The 12,739-nt window shown below is 43.0% G+C and overlaps 1 protein-coding gene across 1 annotated transcript in view; it reads left to right on the top strand.

Moving 5' to 3' along the window:
- Positions 1 to 1,319: 1,319 nt before the first annotated feature.
- Acvr1c (activin A receptor type 1C) overlaps positions 1,320 to 12,739 on the top strand; it is a 79,573-nt gene continuing 68,153 nt past the window's right edge. The window contains exon 1 of the mRNA XM_021152763.2: positions 1,320 to 1,601. Within this exon, the coding sequence (XP_021008422.1) occupies positions 1,529 to 1,601 (73 nt within the window). The 5' untranslated portion in view covers positions 1,320 to 1,528. The remainder of the gene's footprint in view (positions 1,602 to 12,739) is intronic.

The following is a 12,739-nucleotide window of genomic DNA, read 5'->3' as shown; positions in this document are numbered from 1 at the left end:
AGTGTCTAGTTGTGGGTGTCTGGAAGGGCTCAGATGTGTACCATGTCTCCATTTTTTTTTTTTTTTTTTGGTTTGAATCCAGGATGAAATGAGCATGAAGTCTTTTTATACTCTGGGATGTTTTGATTCATCCTCCTTGGTGGTACAAAAGTTCCCCAGGACTGCCACTCTCGTGCTTGAAAGTCCATCACGCATCCCGCCTCCAACAGAGCCATCATCCTTTGACAGCGAAGGCATCTTTACATGGTTTTCTCAGGCTTCAGAAAGAACGTTTGCTGTTTAGTGCTGAGATAGGTGAAGAAGTATCTCTTACTCTAAAGAAATTAATTGATATGACTCAAGCGCTTCCAAGGAGCCTTCTACCACCAGTGATAGCACCGGCTTTGTAGTCTTGGTTTTGTGTGTCATTCAAATGAAAACAGTCCCATTCACTTTCCTGTTCAGGCTGCATGAGTAAATGGAGTTTATATTTGTTTTTATTTAATTGGTAATGGCTACTTTTATATTTTGGGGCCCGGATCTGGATGGGAAGCAGCCATTTGTTAGTAAGCTTTTGCAGGAGGATGCAAGTTTGGTGGTGGTGGTGGTGGTGGTGGTGAACAATTCTCCTTTTTGTTTCTTTAACCACCTCCCTCCTCCAGTTGCTAACTCTGTAACTGCAGAGATACCTTCTACGTGTCTGTGTCTGTGTCTGTGTCTGGTCCTTTCCTTCCATTCCTCATTATAGATGGCTATGCCACCTGGCACAGTTGTCTCAGCTTTGTGCATCGTTTTTATAGGGCACATGAAGTCTTGAGATGAGGACAGGAATGAATGGAGTTTGTTTGGTAAAACAGAGCTGTGTGGTCTAAAGGCAATGGTGCCTGGGGTCCTTTTCAGGGAGTCACAGAGAGGGAGCACTTTCACAGACTCAAGAGCTGGGGTTGTCAGGGTGGGGCAGGCCTGGAGGAACAGCCTGTGGTGTTCTCCTGGCTCAGGCTAGTTACATTTAGGGGGACGAATAAATGAATGTGGAGAGATCTAGAAAGGTGGATCTTCTGTAGGAGACTGTAGAGAAAGCAGCTGCTGCCGTCCTACGTGTCTTTAAAGTCTCAGCTGGGCTTTGCTCTCCTTCACCCACCCCCCCACTCCCACCCCCACAAGGAAAAGCTAATCTCGGGGACCTGGCGCGGCCCGCTTCTCTTCGCCCACAAGAGGTGTCACCTCCCCGCCACCCCTCCGCCCTCGGTCTCCTGCCCCGCCCTCGGGAGGGTGGCTGGCAGTCGTACCCGTGGAGGCGCGGCAGGGGCGGGCCCGGTCCCTCGAGGCAGCCCGCGGGGCCAGTGGCAGGAGCGGCGCGCCGCCAGCCGCGGGGGGCGTGGGATGGGGGAGGCGGCGGAGGGGAGCGCCCGCTGCCACTAGAGCCAACCGCGCACTTCCGAAGGGTGTCGCGGCTGCGCTCCCCTCCCGCGCCCCGGGAACTTCAAAGCGGCCCGCGCTGCGGGCTGCTCTCTGGGACCCCGAAGCCTTGCACCGCCGCCGGGTGGCCATGACCCCAGCGCGCAGCTCCGCACTGAGCCTGGCCCTCTTGCTGGTGGCCCTGGTCGCCGACCTTGCGGCAGGTATCGTGGGTGTCTCTTTCCCAAGCTAGTGGGGGTGGCAATTGGGGCGGTCTGCGGGTGATCAGAGGTGACAGAAGGTACTCTGGTCCAGGTGGCCGTCCGGGAAGCCTGATGGGGAAACCTCAGTGGGCTGAGAGTGCGTAGGGCAGGGCGCAGCGTGGGCACCTGATGTCTGGCAGCCGTGGGTGTACAGGTGTTTGGGGGACGAAATCTTCAAGGGAGGAAAGGAGACAGGGACGTGGGGCTTGGAGAGTGGGACTGAGGTGGGTGATTAATTTGAGGACAGTTTGCAGCAGAGGGAGTAGGGGAGCATTTGTAGGTGCTTGGCTGGGATCTGGGAGCCACTACTTCACACTGCAGAGACTTGGAGGGGTGCAGGTGCGCTCTGGGGGTGGCACTGTGTGGAGCCCGAGAGAGACGCACCAAGGGTGGGAGCATGGTGGGGGAGGAGTTGGCAAATTAGTCTGAGTTTTCGGAGGTGAAGTATATTCCAAAGGCCATTGGTGTCAATCTCGGGAGGCAGGAAAGGGGGCTTAAGTACGTGTAGCTCGCAATGCACGTTGCTTTCGAGGTATGATTTTTTTTTTTTAAATTCAGTTTCCGGAAGTGGGGGTATGGCAAACGTCCCAGCGTTTATAACAGGTCTGTGCTGCGATAGGCTAAATAGAGTCCTCGACCCGAGCTAGAATCCAAACGTTTCTTTTACGATGTTTACTAGAAACTGAGGCAAATGTATCTTTGCTTTAAAAAAAAGTCTGTTCTGGAACTATACTCTGTACATTGCCCTGGATCTCAGAGAACAGGGACAGGTTCCACCCTAATTCATTCTTCAAAAATTTCAATCAGACATTAAAGACAGTTGTACATTAAAAAACAAAAAACAAAACAAAACAAAACAAAACCCCCAAAACAACCTGGTGTTTTTCCATAGAGCAGTACTTTGTCCGAAGCTGATTTTGATGCTTTTTTTTTTTTTTAACAGATGACAATCTGTTTGACATTAATAGCTATACTCAGGGTGGGTAGTTTCCTCGTGGTGACATGTGCAAGAGATTGTTTTGAGTCGTATGATTGCTGTCATGTACAGATTTCAGATGGCCTGAGAGAATTACCAAGAACAATATTCAAGTTAAAAAGCGATAATTGGAGAGAATTAAGTGGTAAAATTGGAGGATGAAAACATTTTAGCCATCTTTAGGAAAGCAATCACTCTACTGCAGCCAGGAGGATGATGGTGGGGGTGGGGTGGGGGCGTCGGAGCTTAGCAAATTCATCGGTGGGAATGAAATCGACTCTGCCAACGTCCTCTTAGAACATGGGAAAGCATTTTACTAACTTGGGGTGATAAATGTATGTTCTTGACAACTGAAAAGAATTCACCACGCCAAACTATAAAATCCCCAAAGCAGCTTCCAAGTTTCACAGTTTGGATTGGCTACCTGTGGACTTGTCTGTCTAGGTTAACCAGGTTACCTTTTTTTTTTTTTTTTTAATTTGGGAGAATAGAAAGAAATAATTACACTTTTTAATGTATGCTTGAGAGATGCATTTTGTTTTATAACAGAAACTAAGGCACAACAACATAATAAAGTATGTCCCAAATGTTTTTGACAAGGCACAGAAACTTTTGACACTAAAATCCAATCTATATGCATTATGATATATATCCCACTTAAATCTGATTGTTTTCCTAAAAACTGAGATAACAGAAAAATGCATAATATGGAAGTTAACGTGTCACAATAGTGTCAATCTTATTAAAATTAAACTTTTGTGGCCAATTTTTCTTTCCAATACAATTATTTTCAGATTTTCTTGGAACTTGTAGCCTATTTGTGCCTCACATAAGCAACACGTGTTGATATTTACATTATTTGTCCCAGGTCTTATATAATTCTTGATGACCTTTTTAGCTTTGTTTATTTTATGTATATGAACATATGTCTGTGTGTGTGTGTGTGTGTGTGTGTGTGTGTGTGTGTATGTCCCATGTGCTTGCCTGGTGCCTGAGGTGGTCAGAAGAGGGTGTTGGATCCTGTGGAATTTGAGTTACAGATGGTTGTGAGCTACCAGGTGGGTGCTGGGAATGAACCTGTGTTTACTATAAGAGTACCCTGAGTTTTAGCCACTGAACTGTGGCTTCAGGCCCTCTTTGCTGTTTTGATGACAGAATTCTAGGTACTTTCCTCCCCAACATTTAATTTTTGTTCTCAAATGCTTTCTCCCCTATTTTTGAAAATTATGTCATTAACCCTACTGAGCATTTGTACATGTGCACTTGACATGGTTGACACGGTATATGGGAAGTTGTTCTGGACAGGAAGACACAGTGAGACTGTGTTACAGAAAGCACCAGCTTCCAAAGTGGCCCTGAATATCTGAAAACCTGATAAAGTAGTTGGCCATTTTTGCTTTGGCTGGTCCTCTCCAGAATCTTTGTTACCTTTGAGGTGACATGAAGTCACAGAAGAGTTGATTGTTCCTCTGAGAATTCCAGAGTCATAGAGTTGGCAGAATCTTAGAAACCCTACTCACTGATCTACACAGATTATTTAAAAGAGCTCCTCTTGTTATGTGGCTCTTAGACACCTCACTGTTTGATAGGATGAAGTCTCACAGCGTTGACAACACTCCCTGTTCATACCAAAGAAAGAACAGGCAGGAATGTCCCAGGATCCTCTTCTCTGAGCTGCAGCGGGACCTTGCGGGGTTACATCTTGTGCATTCTCTTTTGATGTCACCCCACTCCTTTGTCCTTCGGTCAGTAAAGAGGTATCTCTCTAGAAGTACAGAGCTAAGTGTTTCCTTTAATAACTGCTATGGGGCTGAGGGTATCAGGCGGTGAGATGTTTCCCCTGCAAGCAGGAGTTAGCAGTTCACAGAGGTTCTCAGAGGAGCTTCTGGAAGGGAAGGTGAAAACCTGGGCCGAGCTTACAAATGCAGACACCTTTGCCCTTCTTTAGGCACAGGCATTTATTGGTTGATGGACACAAATGTGGCAAGAGCCACTCTGGTTCCAAGGAATAGAGATCTCTGGCAGAGGAGAAATGTGTGGGCACCCTTGGGGCTTATTTCTTCATCATCTGAACTGCCCAAGGCTTTTGCCTGGTCTCAGACTTATAGGGATGCAAAATTATGAGCTCTTCTGATTCATGTAAGTTATGCAAAAAGAAAATTACAGAAAGTTATTTGAAGTGGCAGAACATTGTAATTAAGAAGGACACTCTTTAACTCAAACAATGGACCTGTCAGGGGCAGGAGAGATTATGGGGGTATCTAGTCTAGGGAGAGAAAGAGGCATCTGCAGGTAGCAGGAGCTGAGCTATGGATTAATGGAGGTGATTATTCAGTTGAATTTTCAATGCCTACTAGACATTAAAGTGGACATCTTAAGAAATAAATTGGTTTTAAGGGTCTGAAGGACATGTGTAGGCTAATGGTAAAAAAAACAAAAACAAAAACAAAAAACAAACCAAAACCCAAAAACCAAAAACAAACAAAAACTCTGAGCCAAGTTCATTTGCAGATAATTTTGAAAGATATGCCAGGCTCTCAAGTTTAGTAAATGAAGCACAGACTCAGTTAAACTGAGTTTCATGTAAATAATGAATAAATTTTTAGTCTTCATGTGTCACTGATACAGCACCAGACATACATAGATTAAAAATTGGTTTCTGTGATGACCAGTGGTGGCGCACACTTTTAATTCCAGCACTTGGGATGCAGAGGCAGGCAGATCTATGAGTTCAAGACCAGCTCAGTCTACAGAGTGAGTTCCAGAACAGCCAGGGCTCCATGGAGAAACCCTGTCTTGAAAATAAACAAACAAAATATTTTGTGTGTGTGTAAATTTCAGTTAGACGAGAACTCTCTGTCCTTAGCTTGTAGCTCACAAGAAAGAAATACTGTGATAATATGAATTCTTGCTGCACATATTCCTGGCTTTTTTTTATTGAAAGAACAGAACAGACCTATTTTCTGTGTCAGGTCTCTTAGAACTTTTGTTCTGGCTCTGCCTCTGTCCCAGGTTGCATCTCAGGATAGGTCACTGTGAGCTCTTTGAACAAGAAGTTCCCTGCTCCTGTGTGGCCAGAAGCAGTTCTAGCCTTTTTGAATCTGATTTTGAATATCTCAACGTAAGAACCTATGCAGAGGAGAAAAATATAATTCTCTGGGAACCCTGGAAGTGACTTGAATCGAAACAGTTGTTTTCACTCAAATCTGTAGACTTTTGAAAGTGATTGTTATTTATCAATGCCATTTGAGGGTTATTTTCCTTTTGAATAATATTTTGTGTTTTCTCTATTTTAGGGGAAATTCTTCCAGGTAGTAAACACCCAGCTGACTTACTTTTCTCAGTAGTTCTTGTCTAACTTATTGCAAATCAGTTGCTTGTTGCAAATCAGAAAGTTAGGGGTTGGGGAACGAGACAAGGTCATGATTAGGGAGGTAGTCAAGCCCCTTAGGACCTGCTCTGTCTAACACAATTTATGGTTTGGGGCCACAATTTAAAAGAATTATTGCAAGTCTTTTGGGAAAGGAGCCAGAATGTAAAAATAGCCGCCAGAGGCGATTTCACTGTTACTCTGGCTTAGCCTCCACCTATGACTGCTGTTTACCAGCTGACTGGCCCCACCTTCATGAAAGCATGCTGTGTTCACGGATTCTTAGTCTCTAGATAAACTCTCTCATACGGAAATAACTTATTTTTAACAAGTGATAAAGTGAATTTTCAAGTATCAATGATAAACTAAAGCAGCAAAGCAAATTTTCTAAGAACAAAGGGCAGGACATGCTGCACCTTATTGCGCCATCTTGGAGGTTTCTTCAGGATCTTTTGGTGCTTTGGCTTGCTCTATATTAAGATTTATTTTCTTCCAGTTATCAAACTTAAGGATTTATTTTTTATTTTAAGATAATGTGAGGGCTGGTGAGATGGCTCAGCGGGCAAGAGCACTGACTGCTCTTCTGAAGGTCCTGAGTTCAAATCCCATTGACCATATGGTGGCTCACAACCACCCGTAATGAGATCTGGCGTCATTTTCTGGAGCATCTGAAGATAGTTACAGTGTACTTATGTATAATAATAAATAAATGTTTGGGCCGACAGAGCGAGCAGAAGTCCTAAAATTCAATTCCCAACAACCACATAAAGGCTCACAACCATCTGTACAGCTACAGTGTACTCATATACATAAATCTTAAAAAAGACAATGTGATATGTTCATAAGTAATATAAGCAACACTTCTATTATATAGTATGTAATATAGTACACAATATATATATATATATATATATATATATTATATGTTACATTAGGAAAACCTAAATATCATCTTGGTTCAAATGCCTTTCCTTGGTTAAAAAGGAAGACCTATTAGAATAGGGGACAAAATACCCATGGAAGGAGTTACAGAGACAAAGTTTGGAGCTAAGATGAGAGGATGGACCATCCAGAGACTGCCACACCCGGAGATCCATCCCGTAATCAGCCACCAAATGCAGACACTATTGCACAATGCCAGCAAGATTTTGCTGAAAGGACCCTGATATAGCTCTCTTGTGAAGCTATGCCAGTGCCTGGCAAACACAGAAGTGCATGCTCTCAGTCATCTATTGGATGGAACACAGGGCCCCCAATGGAAGAGCCAGAGAAAGTACCCAGGGAGCTGAAGGGGTCTGCAATCCTATAGGTGGAACAACAATATGAACTAGTCAGTACCCCCCAGAGCTCGTGTCTCTAGCTGCATATGTAGCAGAAGCTGGCCTAGTCGGCCATCATTAGGAAGAGAGGCCCCTTGGTCTTGCAAACTTTTTATGACCCAGTACAGGGGAATGCCAGTGCCAAGAAGTGGGAGTGGGTGGGTAGGGGAGCAGGGTGTGGGGAGAGTATATGGGACTTTCAGGATAGCAAAAGAAGAAAATATCTAATAAAAAATTGAAAAAAATAAAATAAAAGGAAGACCTAGAAAAGAGGGATGGTTGTGTCAGAACAAAGGAAAATAACCTTTTGTAACCTGTTGTTTAGCCCATAACTGCATGGCATAACTCCGATATACTCTACCTTCCTAAATTCTTAATAACTCAACAGTCAATGAATCAATGAAGGAGCCATGTAGGGCATGGATAACCCAGAATTCTAGATCTGGACACTATATTGTTTCAAGGCCATCAATTGTTTGACAAGCAGGCACTATGGAAGAGGCAGATCTAGGCCCCCAGGGTCCCTTTCCACATTAGTACCGCTCTCAGGGAAACTGTGAGGAACACAGGTGACAGGTGAAGTAAGGCACAGACACTGGGTCTGTGGGAAGGAATGCAGAGTATCCTCTCTGTGCCGAGGCAGCAGTAACTTGTTCTGGATTCGTTTCTGAAGGAGAAGACAAAAGTATGACTCTGACTTCTGTATATTCCTTGGTTTTGAGAGTTGGATCTCAAAACGTGAGGGCTTCCTGGTCCCTAGAACGTGAACAATACAAACATCTACTTGCCGTTAGGAATTCAGTAAGAAGGAAAAGGGAGAAGGAGATGGTGAGAATGTGAAATGTGTTCTGAGGACTGTTTCCACCCAAGTCCACAGGCCACCTCCCCTCTTGTGCATCCCTGCTCTGATTGGCTAGCAAGGTTCTACTTGTTCTGATTCTTCACTCCCCCACCCCCATCCCCCGCCTCTAAAATCACTTACCTTTTCTGTTATTCTCTTCTGTCTTTCTGAGAGTAGGCATGATTGTGTCTTTGGAGCTGTTTTAAATTAATCCTCTCAAGAATTCATGGCTGAATCATTCAGTATGACTCAAGAGCTTGCTTATTATTTTTTAAAACAATTTAAATTTGCAATGACTTATACGTCCCAAATTAGAGCAATCTAGTTTTTCATTAAACTTTTCACATAGAAATACCATTGGAATGCTCAAAATTTGAAGGTGAACTGCAACCCCCTCCCAAGCCCGTTTCGTCATCTTAATTTCATGGCAAGGCACAAGGACAGTGATAGGTGCCACATCTCTGTGTGCGGATTAAAAGTTTTGAACAACTTCATGACTGATTTAAAGAAAGATTTGTGAGTGTGTGTGGTCAAAAATAGGACAAGACAAAATCTAGCCCATCAGGACCTGGGAAATGGTGATTCTATTGCAAAATGTTTCATACATGCCTGCTTATCCAAGAGATGGTAATTGAGAGAGTGGTAATCCAGATTAGAATGGTTATTTTTTTTTAAACAGGCTGTTTTAAAACAGAGCCAGAATATATTAAAACGTATTAGCTCCCCACAGCTCACAGTTCTGTCTGATGACACTTTCCTGGCCTGCTCTCCTAGACGTGTATTTTTTTTCTTCTTCTTCTTCTTTACCACCCCCATTACCACTCTTCAAGAGTAAAAAATTCTTCTCTGAACATTTCTCTGCTCTTAGAGTTATAGTAAGACCGTGTTCTCACTTAAACTCCACTTACAGGCTGCAATATGTATTTCCAGGAAATAGACAATGTACTAAACTTGGAAAAGTGGAAGGATAGTTCTAGAATTAGAAGGTTCCTTGTAAGATAATAAATGTGTGCTTGAATGGAATTAAGTTTTTAAAGAAACAATTTCCTAGGGATGGTCTCTAGCTATATTTTTACTAAAAGGCCTTGCTTTCTGCAGAGTGCAGAATGTTGCCCTCAGGAAAATACTTGTACCTCTTTCAAAGAGTTGGGGGTTAGTGAATCAGGCTCAAGACAGTTTGGGTTTTGTCAACAGCGCAGAGGATTTTGTAATAGCTCATCACCTGTCACCCATTTTCAGGGTGCTCCCTTTTGTATTTCTGACATTGGGAATTTGAACTCCATCTCTTCATTATCTTGGCAAATCTGGCTAGAAGTTTATCGATTTTGTTGATTTCTTTAAAATATCTAGCTATCGTTTTATTGATTCATTTTTCACTTTCCTCCTTGTTCAGGTTCATTATTTCGTTTTTGCTGCTTACTTCGGGTTTGATTTATTTATTTTGTTTGGTTTCTTGAAATGGTACCTTAGATCAAGTGTTGGCAGCTTTTCCCTATAGGATCTAGTAGCACATACATTCAGGCTTTGTGATCTGTGTCCTAAAGTCTTTGTTGCAACTCTCTCATTCTTCCTCTGCAGTAATGAAAGCACCCAGAGACAATGCACAAATGGATAGGTGTTGCTGCATTTCAATAAAACTTTATTTATAAACAAGTCAGACTAGAGTTTGTCGATACTTTCTTCTGTCATTCACTCAAGACCTTTGTGGTTTTTTCTAACATACATATATAAGCTGCAAGCTGCTCCAGTCCACTCACACCGGGTCATCTGGGTGGTGCTTCTATTTTGATTGAATTTAAAATATTTTCTCATTTTCTTGTTAATTTTGTGGGACTGATATGGAATATAGATACCTGTTGTTTGATGTACAAATGTTTTAGGATTTTAAGAAAATAAATTCTAATTTAACCCCATTGTTGGTTTAAAGAAAATCCACAACCTGGATGGCTTCAATTATTTGACTTTGTGTTTGTTTTCTAGGTCAGCATGTGTTTTCTAGGTCTGACCTAGTGGGTATGCAAGAGAGGATTCTGTTTGGCATGGGCTGCATTGTTCTGTTGGCTCAGCCTGCTGGACAGTGCTATTCAAAGCTTGTGTATCTTACTGAATTTTTGTCTCATGCTCTCTCAGTTACTAAAGGAGTGTTGAATTCTCTAATTTACCTGTGTTATTTGTCTATTTATGTTTCTAGCTTTCCCAGATTTTGCTTTTTGGATTTCCAATTTTGTTATTGGATCCACTCACATATAGGATTTTTTGTTTGTTTGTTTGGTTTTTTTGAAACAGGGTTTCTCTGTGTAGCCCTGGCTGTCCTGGAACTCACTCTGTAGACCAGGCTGGCTTCGAACTCAGAAATCTGCCTGCCTTTGCCTCCCAAGTGCTGGGATTAAAGGCGTGCGCCACCACCGCCCAACCCCACATATAGGATTTTTAAAAGTTATCTTTGAAATAATATATTTTATAGTTCCATGTGTATGGGTATTTTGCCACCATTTGTGCCCATGTACCACATGTGTGCTAGGTGCCCATGGTGGTCAGAAGAGGACATCAGGTCCCTGAAAACTGGAATTATGAGTGATTGTGAACCACTATCTGAGTGTTGGCTATTGAACTCAGGACATCTCAAAGCCAGTTCTCTTAATCACTGAGCTGTCTCTCCAGCCCATATTATGTCTTTTTGATACATATTGGGAAATCTGTTTTATCTATGGAGCTATTTATTAAGATGACACACTGCTCTTCATAATTGTTAATACTATTTGCTTTGAAGTCGATCCTGTGCATGTAGTTCTACTATTCTGATAGTCAATATTTTTAGATCTATTTAGAAAACTTATTAGGATAGCTATTATAACTTTCTGGGACCAAGGGAAGGGCTGCATTTTACAGATTTTTCATTTGCCTGTTATTTTACATATGACTTTGTACTTAAAGTTGAATTAATTTTTCTTTTGTAACAAGCATATAGGTACTTCTTTCTCACTACCTCTTATCTACTTGCCTTTTAACTGGGGTATACAGAATATACATATACATATACATGTGTATATATATATTTGGGTTTAAAGCTGTCACTTTTTTTTTTAACACATCTTGCCTGAGTTTATTTGTAAGAACAGCATAGGACACTGGTCATCTGCAAATAGTGTGTGGGGAGGTGTGTCAGAGCAGTCTGTCTGTCTTCACACTGGCAGGAACCTTTTGTATGGGGTCTTCACAGGGGCCTGAGCACCTTTGGGAGCCTGGGCTGGAGATGAAGCCTGGGCCTTAGCTGGAGCTTTGGGCCCTGCCTTGGTTTGAACCTTAGGCTTCGGTTGGCAGAGCCTCTGACCCTTGGCCACGTAGCTTCGAATCTGCTTCCCAAGCTTAGGGTGAGCGATGAAAGCCAGCCGCTTGAGTTTGGGCTTTTGCCATCTTGGATTTGATGGCCTGAGGCTTCACCTGGGCCTTGATGGCCTCTGTGCGCGTACTCACTGCCTTTGCATTATGGCCAGCATCTTCTTCAAGCCTTTCTTGTTGTGCTTCTTGGCAAAGCGCATGTTCCTCGGGAACTTGGGGTCAACCCCCTTAAGAGATTCGTATCTTTGCAGCCGGGGTTTCTTGATGCCATTTCTGTGCCATTTGCGGTACTGGTTGTATGTGGTGTGGTTCTTGGACTTGACCATGTCTGCACGGTAACCCGCAGCTCCTGCAGCGTCTGGGACCAGAAGAGAAAGAGAAAAACTAAAGCTGTCACTTTTTAAAAAAGTGTTCATTGCCCTTCTTTCCTTACCTTCAATTGATATATTGGACCAAGGACAGGTATTAGATATTGTTTCCACTATTAATTTATAAGCCACATGCCTTTGTTTTGGATATTGCCTCAAAACTTCTTGCCTCCATCTTTAGATGACCATAGTTTAAGAATTTCATCATGTGCTTCAGTTTTCTTTGTCTTTGTGCTGTTAATGCCATCCATTATGCTTCTGTTTTTATTGGTTATTTTATTTATTTACATTTCAAATGTTATCTCCCTTCCCAGTTTCCCTTCCACAAACCCCTATCCCAAGACCCTCTCTCTGCTTCTATGAGGGTGCTCCCCCACCCACCCACTCCCACCTCCCCACCCTAGCATTCCCCTACCCTGGGTCATCAAGTCTTCACAGGACCCAGGGCCTCCCCTCCCAGTGATTCCAATAAGGCCACCCTCTGCTATGTATGCTCTTTGTGTATGTACTTTTTGGTTGGTGGTTTAGTCCCTGGGAGCTCTGAGGGGTCTGGTTGGTTGGTTTTGTTGTTCTTCCTATGGGGTTGCAAACCCCCTCAGCTCCTTCAGTCTTTCCCCCAACTCATCCATTGGGATCTCTGTGCTCAGTCTGATGGTTGGCTGAGACCATTATACTTCTAAATGTCTTTTAAACCATCAAATATATTTGCTTATTGTGGTTTAAACATTTAATTATGTTTAAATAAATTAATGAAATGAACATCAGTTTCCATTTACCTGTATATTTATCATTGCCATTTTCTTCCTTCCTTCCTTCCTTCCTTCCTTCCTTCCTTCCTTCCTTCCTTCCTTCCTTCCTCCCTCCCTCCCCCCACCCCCCCCCCCTC

Source organism: Mus caroli, chromosome 2 (assembly GCF_900094665.2).
Source record: "Mus caroli chromosome 2, CAROLI_EIJ_v1.1, whole genome shotgun sequence".
Taxonomy (NCBI): domain Eukaryota; kingdom Metazoa; phylum Chordata; class Mammalia; order Rodentia; family Muridae; genus Mus; species Mus caroli.
This window is presented reverse-complemented; position numbering and strand designations above follow the sequence as displayed.